This window comes from Amborella trichopoda, chromosome 6 (assembly GCF_054954075.1).
Source record: "Amborella trichopoda isolate Santa Cruz 75 chromosome 6, AtrichopodaSantaCruz75HAP2 v2.0, whole genome shotgun sequence".
Classification (NCBI taxonomy): domain Eukaryota; kingdom Viridiplantae; phylum Streptophyta; class Magnoliopsida; order Amborellales; family Amborellaceae; genus Amborella; species Amborella trichopoda.
Window position 1 is genome coordinate 49,834,815 of NC_142341.1, and position 12,478 is coordinate 49,847,292.

General features: G+C 38.6%; 1 protein-coding gene and 1 long non-coding RNA gene across 7 annotated transcripts; one reads left to right on the plus strand and one right to left on the minus strand.

The window, feature by feature from the left end:
• Positions 1–4,709: 4,709 nt before the first annotated feature.
• ABI3 (AP2/B3-like transcriptional factor family protein) lies at positions 4,710–11,409 on the minus strand. Of its 6 annotated transcripts, none has more exons than XM_020671917.2 (8): positions 8,724–10,673; positions 8,123–8,215; positions 7,911–8,011; positions 7,666–7,712; positions 7,467–7,543; positions 6,733–6,893; positions 5,337–5,457; positions 4,710–5,114 (listed from the first exon to the last, which is right to left on the minus strand). In XM_020671917.2, exons 1-7 carry the CDS (start codon positions 10,224–10,226, stop codon positions 5,445–5,447), a joined length of 1,995 nt encoding a protein of 664 aa, XP_020527576.2. In that variant the 5' UTR covers positions 10,227–10,673; the 3' UTR covers positions 4,710–5,114; positions 5,337–5,444. The 6 variants fall into 6 exon arrangements, with proteins under 6 accessions (XP_020527576.2, XP_088725166.1, XP_088725167.1 ...); XM_088869040.1 differs by having other exon boundaries at positions 5,337–5,460; positions 8,724–10,226; XM_088869041.1 differs by having other exon boundaries at positions 4,979–5,099; positions 5,337–5,460; positions 8,724–10,226.
• Positions 8,058–10,472, plus strand: LOC148781844 (uncharacterized). Its single transcript, XR_016057148.1, has 2 exons — positions 8,058–9,676; positions 9,851–10,472. It is a non-coding gene; the product is annotated as an uncharacterized LOC148781844 (long non-coding RNA).
• Positions 11,410–12,478: the final 1,069 nt, after the last annotated feature.

Genomic DNA, 12,478 nt, shown 5'->3' on the forward strand with positions numbered 1-12,478 from the left:
CAAAATCCTTGAGATCTAGCAGATTTATAAAAACTTATTTTTTTTTTTTTAAATGGAAAGTGTAGATAATATATTACTATGTGCCTTATATTTAGGAATTGAAATCCCTTGTTTTTCTTTTCATATTCTTGTATGTCATGATCGAGATGATCAATTAAATGCTTTTTGATATTAGAACAATCTTTTTGGGTGAATTTGTAGGTGCACCTCACTTCTACAATATAAGTCGACACCTCATTAAAGCTTTTCTTAAGTCGACACCTCATTATGAAGGAAAAGTCTTAAAAACACCTATAGGTGAATTACTATAATGTTTCATCCTATCATAGACATGCTATATCCGTGACCATTTTGCCTAAAAACTGCCACGGACCTACGGGAGCCGTAGCGGTGCCCGTATATTTTTTGTGTAAATTTTGCATAAAAAAAATCCCGTCACGAACATGCTACATTTGTAACGGACCGTCACGGACATGCTATTTTCATGACTGTCTTTAATCTACGCCATTCGAAAAAATCGGACGGCGCCCAGCTTATGGACAAAAATACTGTTCATTTTCACCCATAAGCATTCTGTAGTCTCTTCTATTTATGAACCTTAATAACCTATTTCTTTTCTAATAGAAATAGCCCTAAAACGCTAGTCCCAAAATCACATTAATCACAAAATCTCAAAAAAAAAAAAAAAGAAAGCGACGGAAAAATAAGAAGAAACAAACAACCCCAAACAAAATAAAATTTCCAATAATCTTTACAACACTTAGAAGACTTGAGTAACTTTTTATTACATTTTGAGTTGCAATTTGAGGCCAAAATGGCAAACCACAGAAAATAGAACAAAAAATATTTGGTCGACTCACACTATTCTTGTTTGGTTGCCCTTTGAAACCTATCTCAAAGATGTATTTTTCAATGTTATCATACTCGCTTCGGAGTCTTTTTCGGTTTAGTGAGAACAATGAAGCAATTCGGCGCTTCGGCCGATTCGAGGGAAGAATTCTGAATTTTTTTTAAAATTTAACATAAATAAAATAGATATTTATATAGATAAGATATAAAAATAATGAAAAAATTTAAAATTTAAAATAAATAATTTTAAAAATAAATAAATTTTTTTAAAAAATACTTTTATATAGGTATTTATTTTCTGAGAAAGCAGACCCGAAGCGGCCCGAATTTGACAGAAGCGGTGGCACCATGCTTCTCTTCGCTTCAATTTAAGCTTAAAATCCGAAGGCTTCGACCTCTTCGGCCGAAGCGAAGCGAATTTGATAGCACTAGTATTTTTTATCCAAATTTTAGAGTTCGATGATCTCAACCATGACAATGATCGATTTAGAAATTTTCTTTTCCAAAATACATAAATATTATTTTCAAAGTTTCACGGCTGAGGTTTATATAAGCTTCTAAAATGTTCATTCAGATGAATCGAAGTAGACTCTAGCCCAACCCAATTATTTTTGTCGCAAACCTTAGTTTTAGTCATGCCTTGAGGATTGGACCAGGTTTTCGAGTTTCGGTAAGCTTGAGGATTGAACCAAGGAATGCAGATTCATGGAATTGTGTCTTCACACTTTCACATATGAAATAGTGAATAATACCTTGTTGGATTTGTACTCAAAGAGTGGAAACATCGAAAGGGCTTTGAATGATAGGTCCTTACTCATTATGGGATGGGTGAGGTTTATATAAGCATCTATTTTAAACTATAAAAGTAAAACTTTTAAATTATGCTGAAGATGTAATTTCGCTATTGGAAATTTTAAACACTTGAAAATCTTAAAAATAGACCGTTTAGATAATATATATTACCAGATGTACTCATTTTAGGACATCAAGTTGGTCTACTTTTTTTTTTTCATATCCATATATCTTGAAGTGAAAAGATGAATTAGAAGGTTTTTAGATATTGAAACAATATTTTCATGAATTTTGAGGTGCACTACACTCTATAGTATAAGGTTGACACTTTACATAAACTTTTTCTTTATTTGATTGTGAAAGGAAAATATATATTGTCTACCGGATTAATACGAAAGGTGTATATTATAATCACTATATGAGAATGGTAGGTACAATATCTTGTACTTATAGTAAAAAGGTATAGTATAAACATCATTATTTCTATTCTTATCATTTGTATTTATCCATTTAAGATAAGCTTGTATATTTATATTGATTAATGGACACGAAAAACCTAGGACCTTTCCCATATTGGAATGCATTGGAGAGGAGTTGCCCTTTTATAATTTTCATTCGTCTTTTCAATGTTCATTTTCTTAAAAACAGTCTCGAGTTTGGGGGATATTCGGGCTGAAGCACAAGAACATTTTAGTCCATATAAGTGAAAATTCTCCTAGATTTGTTCCCAAAGATATGCATTTGTTTAGAATTTTGAATGACTATAAGAGAGAAAATGTGTGGATTTTGATAGAAAAATTTCAACATAGAATCAATGAACTAGGCAATGAGCAGTTCAAATATGTGGATTTCCCAACTGGGGAAATCTCAACCATTACAAAACTTTCGAGTTTTCAGGACTGTGAGCCTTTTATTTTTCCGGAAGCCCCAAATTCCCTGTAAGCTGCAATTCTTGTTATCAAACAAGAACTCTTAAAAACACCAAAAAAAAAAAAGTATTGTTGGTTCATGTCCAACCAGTCCCGAACCCAAATAGTATTCAGGCCACAACCCTATCCAAATAACCAGGGCTGCGGCCCTCTTCACCATCCAATATTTTGGATTGTTATGATTTACTCAAGTGAAATGATCCGGAAACCCGGGTAGCTGGAGACCTAGTGGGCCCCTACCCTTGAAATTGTTTAAGGGGACTTCAATCTCTATGAGAGTTTGCATTTCTCTCTCATAATTCTACATGGTTTCAATTTTGTGGCTAGTTCTTGTAAATACCAGTAGAAGGATTTCTTCAAACCAATGTAAAATCTCTCTGCAATGTAAAGCATCATGTTTGTTATACTCTGCTACACCTCTAATATATCAGGGGTTATGCCTTGTTAAAATCTGAGCACCAGCTAGGATTAGAGGATGAGTCTTTATCAGCTAAAAAGTGGATCAGAGAGATGCAGTTTGATGGGGTTTTGGATGTAAAATTTTTCAACTTTAAAGTTTCAGAGGCTTGTGTCGTATATTTTTAAGGGGGAGCTTTCTATGCTTCTCACTATGGGACTAAAATTCACACTAACAAATAATACATTTTCAAATATTATAATTTTCAAAATGGTATTTTGAAATAACACCCAGTACTTTCCCAAAGCAAAAATACAAACCCTACTATCAATGAATCCTTTCCAAAGCAAAAACACAAACACTCCTATCCATGAATCCTTTCCTTGTAAGTAGGGTATTATCAAATGAACAATTGTTTCATGCGGGCTGGTTTGTAGAATATCCAGTCCATAGGTATAAAACATCCTGAATGGAAAGAGAATCATGATTCATGAAACCGACCTCAATTAATTGAAAAAAAACTAAAATTATGATAATGATGAAATATAAAGCATTCATCTTCATCCATCTTAAAAAATAGATACAAATAGGTGGTCTATCTAAAAATCAATTGTAACTAAAGGTCCAAATATTTTTTTTAATATAATTATTATTTCAAGTTTTTAAAATTTATTTATATTCATGATCTCCATGTTAAAGATTATATATTCTCTAAAAATTAAGAACATATTATATTTAAAAAATATATTTATTGCCAAAGCTACATTTATACATGTTATTTATTTATTTATATTCATAATCTAGATTATATATTCTCTAAAAATTAAGATCATATTATATTTAAAAAATATATTTATTGCCAAAACTGCATTTATAAGTGTGCGAACTTGGCCGCATGCTAACCGCGTCTTTATCCTATTTAAGGATACCTTTTCTCCCAGTGGAACTAAAAATCTAATGCTCTCTTAAAACAATACATATTTCAATAATATTTAACATATGGAATGGTCTTTTCAAAGCAAAAACATGGACATTCGCATCATTGTATCCATGAGTCCTATGGAATGGTCTTTTTCAAAGAAAAAACATGGACATTCGCATCATCGTATCCATGAGTCCTATCTCCATCAGTAGGATATTCACAAAAAAGGGTTTTGAAACCTGAAAATCGGGGTTTCGGTTGCCCATCTAATGTATCGATCCAAATCGTTTCAATTATGTATCAAATGATCCAGACCCCTAAAAAGGTAAGAGTAATTTAGGGCTTGGGGTTGTGGTGGTAGCACCACATCCGGCCGGCCAAGGGCTTCCATTTTCCCCTAACAAACCACTAACGATTTCAAAAACGGGTAGAAGCACATTCCCTTCATTGAATTACCCAAAAAATAATAAAAAATAGAGTAATTCATGTACAGACATTAAAATAAAAAATAAAAAAAATACACCATTTTTTTATTTTTTAGTTTTTTGTTTGGTAGGGCAGTGCCCTAGTGTGAGAGGCAGTTCCAAGTCCAAAAGGCAATCCGAGGTTGGACATCTAAGAGTAGAGAAGGTGGTCTCAAAATGGGCAGCTGATTGCTTATTAAGGCTATGTTTGTTAACATTCATATTTTAAGATAAGAAAAATGATATTATAGAATTTAATATAATTCTAATTATGAAAGTTAGTGCACCATGTTTGATGGGCTTAAATCGTATCCTTCTATATCCAGATAACCGTCTAATATCTGAATTCCCAAAAATTCAGTAAAGACTACGAAATTTCGGAGATGCTAAAATTTTGAACGGTTCTCTCTCTCTCTCACTAGGCCTAACCTTTCTTCAAATCCAAGACACCCTCTCCTCTTTCTCTCGTCCAACAAATCAACGGCATAGAAAAAAACCACCATGGGGTTTCTCTGAGAGGATTACCCGTGGTTATGTTCATTTGCAGTTCAATCCAAGCCCACTGAATACACTCTGTTAGAACCTAACCCTTATTTCATCACTTCACAACTGGATCATGTTTTGAGCCCTTCCTTCTAGCAAAGAAACCCCCAATCCTAATGAGAAAAACGTATAGCCTTTTGAAATTTCCCTTTGAAAAACCCTCTGCACTGCATTCTCCACCCTTCGTGATCATGCCTCCCCCTCTGGTATTTACAAAGCTTCAGCCAAACATGCATAAAAATATGCATTTCAGGATAATCTATAATTTGGATATATCAAAAGCGGCAAGGCCTATATTCAAATTTTTTTAAAAAAATCAATATTGAGATTTTTGACAAATCAGAGCCTAAAAAAATTTCAATATTGAGATTCTTGACAAATCAGAGCCTAAAAAATTTCAATATTGACGTTCTTGACAAATTAGAGCCTAAAAAAGTTACCTTCGCGATCCGAGGATGCCAACTCCAGACCTCTTCCAAGAGTACCATAGAAAGCAGTAGGTGATTCGATGATGCTAACATCAAACCGATTCAACACTATCCCGAACATTAGGGAACAAACCTACTATAAAAAAAAACTAAAAATAAAATGCAGTCCAAAGATGATACCTTTAGACCTAAGGACAATATTAAAAAAGATAAAAAATCTCAGGTTGAGCAACTTTCCATGTAATTTTAATCCAAAATTTACTCATTTGGAATTTTGATATTATTTTTGTCATTTTGTAGTTCGCTCAAAAAATTTAAAAAATAACAGTACCATACAATTCGGATGACCGGGGTCACCGAGCTAATGAATCTGTATTTTTCTGAACACTACTGCTCACCATTGCTTACGGATAAGCGACTCCAGACTGACCACCTCTTTTATTTTTTCTTTGTAATTATTTTCCTCTCATTTCCCACATTAACAACTAATATGACTGGTGTGATGCCCGCTCAAAACCCTAGCTAGCTAGATTATTATTTTTAAGAAATAATTCTTTTATTTTTTTTTGACAAAGTTGGAACTTGAGACATAGTACTATGAAAACGGATTACTTGAAGGAAGAAGAAGAAAAAAAAAAAAAAAGACACCCATCATATGGATCTTCTTGGTCAAGAGTTAAAGAATCAAGTTAGTTACAAATCAAGCATTTATTCTTAATCTACCCTCTCATCTTTGTCTCTTCCCGCTTTCTCACTAAAATCCAACCACCTCTTTCATCTCACCTGGTCAACATTTGAGATCCAAAGTCCATAAACACGGCGATCATTTTTCGAGAATGACAATTTCCAAGATCCATAACTTACATATATCCCCTCAAAATTCACTCAAAATAGGAATAACAATACTAACAATTGATTGATAACAACAATTTTTTTGAAAAAGAGGATACAAAAATACATAGGCTCTCTTCAAGATCCTTACAACAACACAATTCCCTTTTCTTTTTTTTTCTTTTTCTTTTCTAACCCTTCTAAATACCCACATTTCATTTTTCTTCACCCTTCTAATCATCACCCTTCAGAGAAGATGAATAATATATATCCAAAACTAGATACATTATTTATCCAGAAGAAGATTTCAAGTTGAACGCCCAACATCATGCACAGGATGAGCTAGGGAGAGAGAGCCTGTGCTAGAGAGAGAGAAATGGGTTAAGAAAGATGCAATGGGGTGAGAAAACATGTAATTTGTTATAGAGCTGAAACACAGGCAGAGAAGTTAGTTCTGAAATTCAGGTGATTATGAGAGAGGTTGATCATTGATGAGAGAGAGAGAGAATGCCTTTGTTGGATACACGGATATGTATGTTATAGAGAGAGAAGAGAGGTTACAGAGAGAGAGTGTTACGTGACAGCTTCGAGGAGAGAGGAGGCATCATCACCATGAGTGGAAGAGGAAGGTGGTGGTGGCTTTATAGAGGAGGCGTGCAATGTCTTCTGGACTTTGATCATAGGCATCTTGGTTTCTGCCTTCGATTCTTGTCTTGGAACCTTGACGCCTCTGATCATCTGTGTAGAGAGAGAGTGTGTTGTTACTGTTCCTCAAAAAATAGAGAGAGATTCAACAAAAAGCCACTAAATGTAGGAGAGAGAAGTCTGGTGAGTATATGAGGGCAGAGAAAGTAGAGAGAGATCATGAGATTGGGAGGAGAGAGAGGGAGAGATTCAACATAAACTAAGAAATTCATGGGGAGAGATGGAAAGAGTAGAGAGAGAGAGGAGAGAGAGAACTGATTATGGGGAGAGATGGAAAGAGGAGAGAGAGAAGATATAGATAACTGCAATAGAAATAGCAGCAAGCTAAGAAATATGATGGCCACTTAGTTCAGCAGTGAAATCAAAGGCCAATAGTTTTAGAGAGAGAAACTTATGTACTGAGAATAATAGAAAACAAGCAAAAGAGGATTTGTAGAGAGAGAATTGTTGTAGAGAGAGAAACTCGCACATTTACTGAAAATAGATAAATATCAAAGAGATACTTCCATAGAGAGCATAATATTTACCAGAATTAAAACATGAACTATAGTATTGTGAACTATCTCCAAAAGCACAAAAACAAAAAGTATTAGAGGAAAATCTTACATATTTACCACACTTAGTATCGGAGTAAATTACAATGAAATCCCCTTCCTGTAGGCCATTAGAGCGAACAAAGTCCCCTGCCATTGCATTATCACACATACTCTTAAGCATTAAACACTTGGAATAAAAAGCACCAGCATGCATGCAAGCACTAAAAGCCTAATTTTAGAGAGAGAGAGAGAGATGGTGCATGGCGTACCCGTGTTCTCAAGCAGATACATCCTGCTCTTGTTGTTGGGCCAGAATCTGGTGCAAAACACAAAAAACCATAAAGCAGTTTTTAAATTTAGAAAACAAGAGAGAGAGAACCATAAAACTGTTTTTTGAATTTCAAATACAAGAGAAAGAAGCTTTCTAAAAAACATGAGAAATGTGATAGACAGAGAGAGAAGGGGAAAGAGTAAAGAGGCATCCAACAATTGAGAGAGAGAGAGAGATTCATACCTGTAACGCATGTTCCAAACACGAGAGGTCCCTATATCTTCCATGGCAATGGTGATGCCATCTCTTGCCTCGAGCTCAGGCAAATGGGTTTCAGCTTCCTTCTGTTTTCACAAGAGAATAAGTTTCAAGGGTTTTATATGAGGTTTTAAGCGTGAGAGAAAGGAGAAGAGAGAGAGAGAGAGAGAAGCAACAGGTGACAAAACGGAGATTACTTTTGGCAAGACGATTCTGCCAAGGTTGCCCACGTCGCTTTGCTTTAGGACCTTCTGAAGCAAGAATTTCAGGTTCTTCTCTGGCTTCCACCCCTGTACGCCATATTACACCCAACTTAGAGAGAGAGAACCATTCATACTGAGAGAGCGTTAGAGAGAGAGAGAGAGAGCAACACAGCCCTGAAAGAGAGAACAGAATAACCCTTCACCTAGAGAGAGAAAAGCGAAAACCAACTGTTCACCTTGAAAGAGAGAGCCAAACAACCATTCACCTTTGAAAGCAAGATCAAAACAGCCCCTCACAAAGAGAGACATCAAAATGATGATTTACAGAGAGGGAGAAAAGAGGGAGCAAAACAACCCTTCTCCTAGAGAGAGAAACGCGGATTCCTCTCAATCAGAGAGAGAAAGAGAATGTAAAACAACCACTCCCTAGGGAACAAAGGAAACAAGCCTTCCTTCATCTAGAGAGAGAAAGAGCAAAGCAACCATTCACCAAAGAGGGAGAAAAACAACCCTTCAACTAAAGAGAGTAATAGCCAAACCTTCATCTAGAGAGAAAAACAGTAAGTAAAACCTTATCCTAGAGAGAGAAGCAAACCTGGCGCCTCTCAGAAGCCACATGCCTATTGAAACCCTGACCATGCACCAAAACATGATCAGATACACCGCCCTCCATTACAGAGCTCGAAGACCACACTCCTCTCTTCTCGCCCCCATTACTCACCAAACCCTCCTCATTAACCTGCATCCCTCTCCCATGCTCCCCATTGTGCCTACCATGGTGACCATGACTGTGGTGATGATGAGAGAGAAACCTCCTTTGTCTCGCCATCCTCTTCTTCCTCGCCTCCTTCGTAGCTGAAGCCATGGTGCAATCACCATGCACCATGGCCGGGTTCGAAAACCCTAGAAACGAGCCACCTGGGTTCAGGCCGAGGATCGAGTGGTGGGCCGCCCACATCGCTGGGAAGTTACTGTGATCCAAAGGGAAATGGCCAGGATCAACCGGAAAATGTCCGCGCTCCCCCTGAAAATTCACCTGACAACCAGAAAATCTGTTCCCACCATACACCCCATCGCCCAACAACATATTATCAGGACCACCATGGCTGAAACCTAGGTCAGGGCAGCCGAGTTGGGATGGGAGAGGATATGCATTCATGCATGGGTCTACATAGTTTGGAGCTGAAGCCACCCATGCGTTAGAGAGAGGAGGGGTGGAGGGAGATGGGTTAGGGAGCGAAGGGTTGGAGAGGTGTGGGTTAGAGAGAGAAGGGTTGCAGAGGGGCGGGTTAGAGAGGGAAAGTGGGTGGGGCTGGTTTTGGAGAGAGAGAGACTCAGCGTTTCTCCTCCTTTGCAAGTGGTGGTTTTGTACCCATGCTAATATAAGCTTGAGGAGCTGCATCATGCCCTCCCGACCACCACCTAGTCGCCGAGCCGCACTCTCTATGGTGGAGCGACGAAGCTTTATGCTCCTCAACTCTTCTGGCGAAATTGATTCTTTGTTCGATTTAAGCCATTCAAAGAACACCTTAGCAAGCTCATCCGAAGGTGAGTCTTCATCATTTGTGGGTGAAACTTGAGAACCACCACTGAAATCACCGGAACCACCATTATAGGTCGTCGGTTCAGAGAAGAAGGGAGAAGAGGGTGGATCCCATAGGTCCGGTGTATCCAAGAGCTCCATGTCTTCTAATTCTGCGAGAATTTCCATTTTGTCTTCAGGCACTGGATCTAGGAAAGCACTGCTACTTTCACCGCTAGCTTTTGCAGTGGCTGGTTTCTCCTCGTTTTGTTGCAACCATGGGGTGGCTGAACTCGAAGACGAGGAGGAGCATGATGAATTCGAAGAGTGAGAAGAGGAGGCGGAGAAGCAGGGGAACTCATCTAGAGAGGGAAAGACACCATAGAAGATGGCTGGGGTAGGATCATCCACTTCTAGAGGGAGAAATTCTCCGTAACTCTCCGCCACAATATCGACCTGTAAGTCCTCTTTTTCGATCATATCGTCCGTTTTAATTTGTGGTGGTGGTGTCTCCTCTTCCGGGGCAGGCGAGCTTCTCTCTTCGCCTTCTTCCTCTTGAAGATGACCGTTGCTCATTGTGGAGCTTTCTGTCACTAAACTCTGAAGCTTTCTGTCACTGAACTTAGTGCTCTCTCTCAAAGCTTAGTAGGCGATCAAAGTTGATACAAGATTGTTAATTTATATTTTTTACATTGTAATCTTAGGGAAACCCTTAAGGTATATATCTCTAAGAAGATCCACGGAAAAGTCTGGAGAAAAATCTAGAGAGAGAAAGTACCTACTGTAATAAACATTATCGTACTAACAAAAACAGAGTCCCCACCGTGGTTTTCTATAAAAAATCAGTTTATCCATACAAGGAAAAAGACGGCCCAAAGAAAAGATCCTTGGGCCCGGACTGCCGTCAAACAGTGCCGAATAAATCATGAAGGTGGCTAAAAAATCATGAAAAGAAATCCCAGATTCAGCAATTTTAGAGAGAGAAAGGCCGTTAGGGTTAGAGTTTATCCGAACATGAAACCCTAAGAAATCTTAGAGAGAGAAAGGTCACTCAGGGAAAACCTCCCAACTGGAGAGAATGGTATTTCGGGCCAAATCTCACCCACAAGCGAGAACCATGAAACCCCTAAAATAAGAGAGAAAACATGGTTCATCGCCACCAAAGAAGCAAGGACTGTGCCCCGTAATTCACAAACCTTGAAAATTTTAGAGAGAGAGAGGGCCTGTGATCCAAAACCTAAGAATTTTAGTGAGAGATAGCTGCTGTGATCCAACAGAGAGAGATCGCTAACCTACACAATCAAAATCAAGAAGAAGATACACGGTAAGATCACCTGAAGAATCAAAAACCAGAAAGAGAGAGACTGAAAAAGCCAAATAGGACAAGATGAAAGATGGGAAACAAAAAATCCGAGATAGAGCTCGTGAGCTATCAAAAACCAACAAAAACAGTCGAAATGATGTACCCAACCATCAGAAAAAGCCAAGGTAGAGAGAGAAAGAGGTAGTAAAACAACGAAAACCGGAGAAATGGTGCAACCCGTTAGAGAGAGAATGAGAGAAAGCAAAAGCCCAAACTCCCCAAAACCTAGAAAGAAGCCACCATGTTATACTACTTGTCAGGCGGTGATAAGCTCGCCGGAAATGGGTAAAATATTTGGCCGGATTCAGGCTATAGCCGCCATTGCCTCAGCTCTCTCTTTCTCTCTCTAACCCTTGGTTTACTTCGTGGCTTTTCTCACTGGATGCAAAATGGCACATGCCGGTGAGCCAAAGAAAACCCACTAAAAGCTTGTAGAGAGAGAAAGTGGCCATGCGTAAGGCGGTGGGTGGAGCCAAGAAGCGGTGCTTCTAAGTTTCTCTCTCTAGAAATAATAATAGGGTTACTTTAGGAGGTTAGGGCTCAGGCCCCTTGTCTTGATTCGTCCATGGTGCGGCGCCTTGCTACGCGTCGCCACCACCCAACGTCACCTGCCACCTCAACCCCCTCTGCGTGCTTATCTTTCTCTCTCTAAAAACACACACCTCCACTTTCTCTCTGTAAGCGCCATTCTCGTCTGTATTTTATTCTCTCTAGATAAACCAGCAAGATCTGATTTGTTTCTCTTTCTTTGGACCACCCTACCTCTCTCTTTTCAAGACAGACCTCTTTCTCTCTCTAAAATGTAAACCGTAGACTCCTCTCTCCTCTCCTTTCTCTCTCTACTACTTCATTCCCCACGTATGGGAGTTCAATTTTCTTTCTTTTCTTAGGTTTTACGCCAGGCCTGGTTTGAGGAGAGAAACTCTAGTCCTTTCTCTCACTAGACCCCTCTCTCTAAAATCTCTTTCTTTGCTTCATTGGGTTTCTCTCTCTAGGCCGTATCTGTAAAATCTCTCCATTTTTTGGTCTAAGAATGTGAATTTCGAAGGGAGATACTGAAAAATGAGGAGAGAGAAATTCTAGAGAGAGAAAATGGAAGGAAGAGAAGGTTGCAAGTATGAGAATGCCACTGGTTTGGAGACATAATAACGTGGTGTCGCCGGTTTTTGAAGGAGTGGGGGAGTGTTGCCGGCTTTGGGGGAGGACTAAGGGAGGTTATCGAAAATATCGGACGTGAGTGGGCCAATTTTTTAAGGAAGTCAGATTTACTCATTCCAGTCATTTGACTCTTGAGAGTACTTCTACAATTTGTTACAATTGAGCGAGCATCATCAGTTAGCCTCTCTTTTCTCAGCCTGGGACGGCCAGGCCGGGAAAGGCGCGGCCCAGGCTACAGAACTTGGCCCGAAGCTGAGCCACGCTCGGTATCTGGTGCCTGTTGTCAAGAATGGGTCTGGTCTGATCC

Excerpts from the sequence above, each read along its gene's own strand:
- ABI3 (XM_006852058.3), bottom strand. The coding sequence starts at position 10,226 with ATGAGCAACGGTCATCTTCAAGAGGAAGAAGGCGAAGAGAGAAGCTCG. Across the intron at positions 8,012-8,122 it reads GCAGAATCGTCTTGCCAAAA|AAGGAAGCTGAAACCCATTT; the intron begins GTAATCTCCGTT and ends TTGTGAAAACAG. Across the intron at positions 7,713-7,910 it reads GTTTGGAACATGCGTTACAG|ATTCTGGCCCAACAACAAGA; the intron begins GTATGAATCTCT and ends GTTTTGCACCAG.